Source organism: Malurus melanocephalus, unplaced genomic scaffold (genome assembly GCF_030028575.1).
Source record: "Malurus melanocephalus ecotype Western Australia unplaced genomic scaffold, MMel_1.1 scaffold_2206, whole genome shotgun sequence".
Lineage (NCBI taxonomy): Eukaryota > Metazoa > Chordata > Aves > Passeriformes > Maluridae > Malurus > Malurus melanocephalus.
In genome coordinates this window covers 9,734-11,344 of record NW_026625438.1, presented here as the reverse complement: position 1 = coordinate 11,344, position 1,611 = coordinate 9,734, and the positions used below count along the sequence as shown (strand labels likewise).

At 64.6% G+C, this 1,611-nt stretch overlaps 1 protein-coding gene across 1 annotated transcript in view; it reads left to right on the top strand.

Annotated features, from left to right (window-relative positions):
* Positions 1 to 51: 51 nt before the first annotated feature.
* LOC130587657 (ras-interacting protein 1-like) overlaps positions 52 to 1,611 on the top strand; it is a 9,968-nt gene continuing 8,408 nt past the window's right edge. The window contains exons 1-2 of the mRNA XM_057388633.1: positions 52 to 204; positions 794 to 1,588. Coding sequence (XP_057244616.1) covers positions 71 to 204; positions 794 to 1,588 — 929 coding nt within the window. The 5' untranslated portion in view covers positions 52 to 70. The remainder of the gene's footprint in view (positions 205 to 793; positions 1,589 to 1,611) is intronic.

Below are 1,611 nucleotides of genomic sequence, written 5' to 3'. Positions count from 1 at the left end.
AGGTGGGAGGTTTTTGTTTTCTGAGGAATTTGGGGTCTCCAAAGTGCCCTCTCCCCGCTTTTCGCAGACCATGCTCCCCGAGGAGCGCAAGGAGGGCTCGCCCCGTTTCGGGAAGCTCCATTTCCCCGTGGGGCTCTGGATCAATTCCCCCAAAAAACGCCTGGCCAAGATGAGCCGCCGCTGGCCCAGCGCGGGCTCCGTCCGGTGCGACCCCAAATATCCCCAAATATCCCCAAATATCCCCAAATCCCCCTGGACCCTCCCCTGGACCCCCGAATTCCTCCCCAGACCCACCTGTTGGGGGTTTTCCCATCCCCTTTTTCTCCCTTTTTCTCCCATTCCGTCCCGCTCCCAGCTCCCCCCTTTTCCCTCCTGATCCTCCTCTTTGGGATTGCCGTCTCCTTTCCCCCCACTTTTTATCCCAAATCCCATTTCCTCCCCTTTTTTTCCCCCAAATCCACCTGTTTGGGGTTTCCCCCCATTTTTTATCCCAAATCCCATTTCCTCCCCCTTTCTTTCCCCCAAATCCACCTGTTTGGGGGTTCCCCCTCATTTCCCCCATTTTTTATCCCAAATCCCATTTCCTCCCCCTTTTTTCACCCCAAATCCACCTGTTTGGGGGTTCCCCTCATTTTTTATCCCAAATCCCATTTCCTCCCCCTTTTTCCCCCAAATCCACCTCTTTGGGGTTCCCCTCTCATTTTTCCACCCCGATGCCATTTTTTCTCCCCAAATCCACCCGTTTGGGGGTTCCCCCCTCATTTTTCCACCCCGATGCCATTTTTGTCCCCAGATCCACCTCCTCGGACACCCCGAGCCGCGCCAGCGACCCCTCGGACCCTCGCCCCGCGGTGCCCGCGCCCCCTCCCAAACCCAAAGCCCCCCGGCACAAGCGCCTGTCCCACCTGTTCCACCGCGCCACCAGCGCCACCAGCGCCACCAGCGCCACCAGCGCCACCAGCGCCACCAGCGCCACCAGCGCCACCAGTGCCACCAGTGCCACCCCGCAGGGCGGCCGCTGGGCCAGCGAGAAGAAGCTGGCCGAGCTCCACGACCCCTCGGGGGACATTTTAGGGTCGGGGGGCGGCGCGACCCCGAACCCACAACAACCCCCGTGCATCCTCAAGATCTTCGGGGGGGCGATTTCCAGGGGGGCCAACTACAAGAGCGTCCTGGCGACCCCGCGCTCCAGCGCTCGCCAGCTCGTGCGGGAGGCGCTGGAGCGTTACGGGCTCAATCCCGACGATTTCGGGCAATTCGCGCTCTGCGATGTGGTGGGGCGGCCCGGGGGCGGCGGCGCGGCCGGGGGCGGCTGGCAGGGCGAGCACCTGCGCGAGGTGGGCGACTGGGAGCGGCCGCTGCTGCTGCAGGAGCTCTGGAAGCCCAAGGCGGGGTGGTCGCGGCGCTTCGAGATCCGCCGCAGGCAGGACCTGGAGAGAGCGGGGGACGGCGACGATGGCGACAGCGCCGGTGAGTGGCGACAGTGGCGGAGAGAGCGGTGGCGACCCCGGAGCGGCGGGGGTGGCCCTGGGGGTCCTGGCGTTGGTGTGTGCCCGCCCCCGGACCGGCGGGAGTGTCCCCCGGGGGAGTGACCCCGTTATTGTCCCCTCC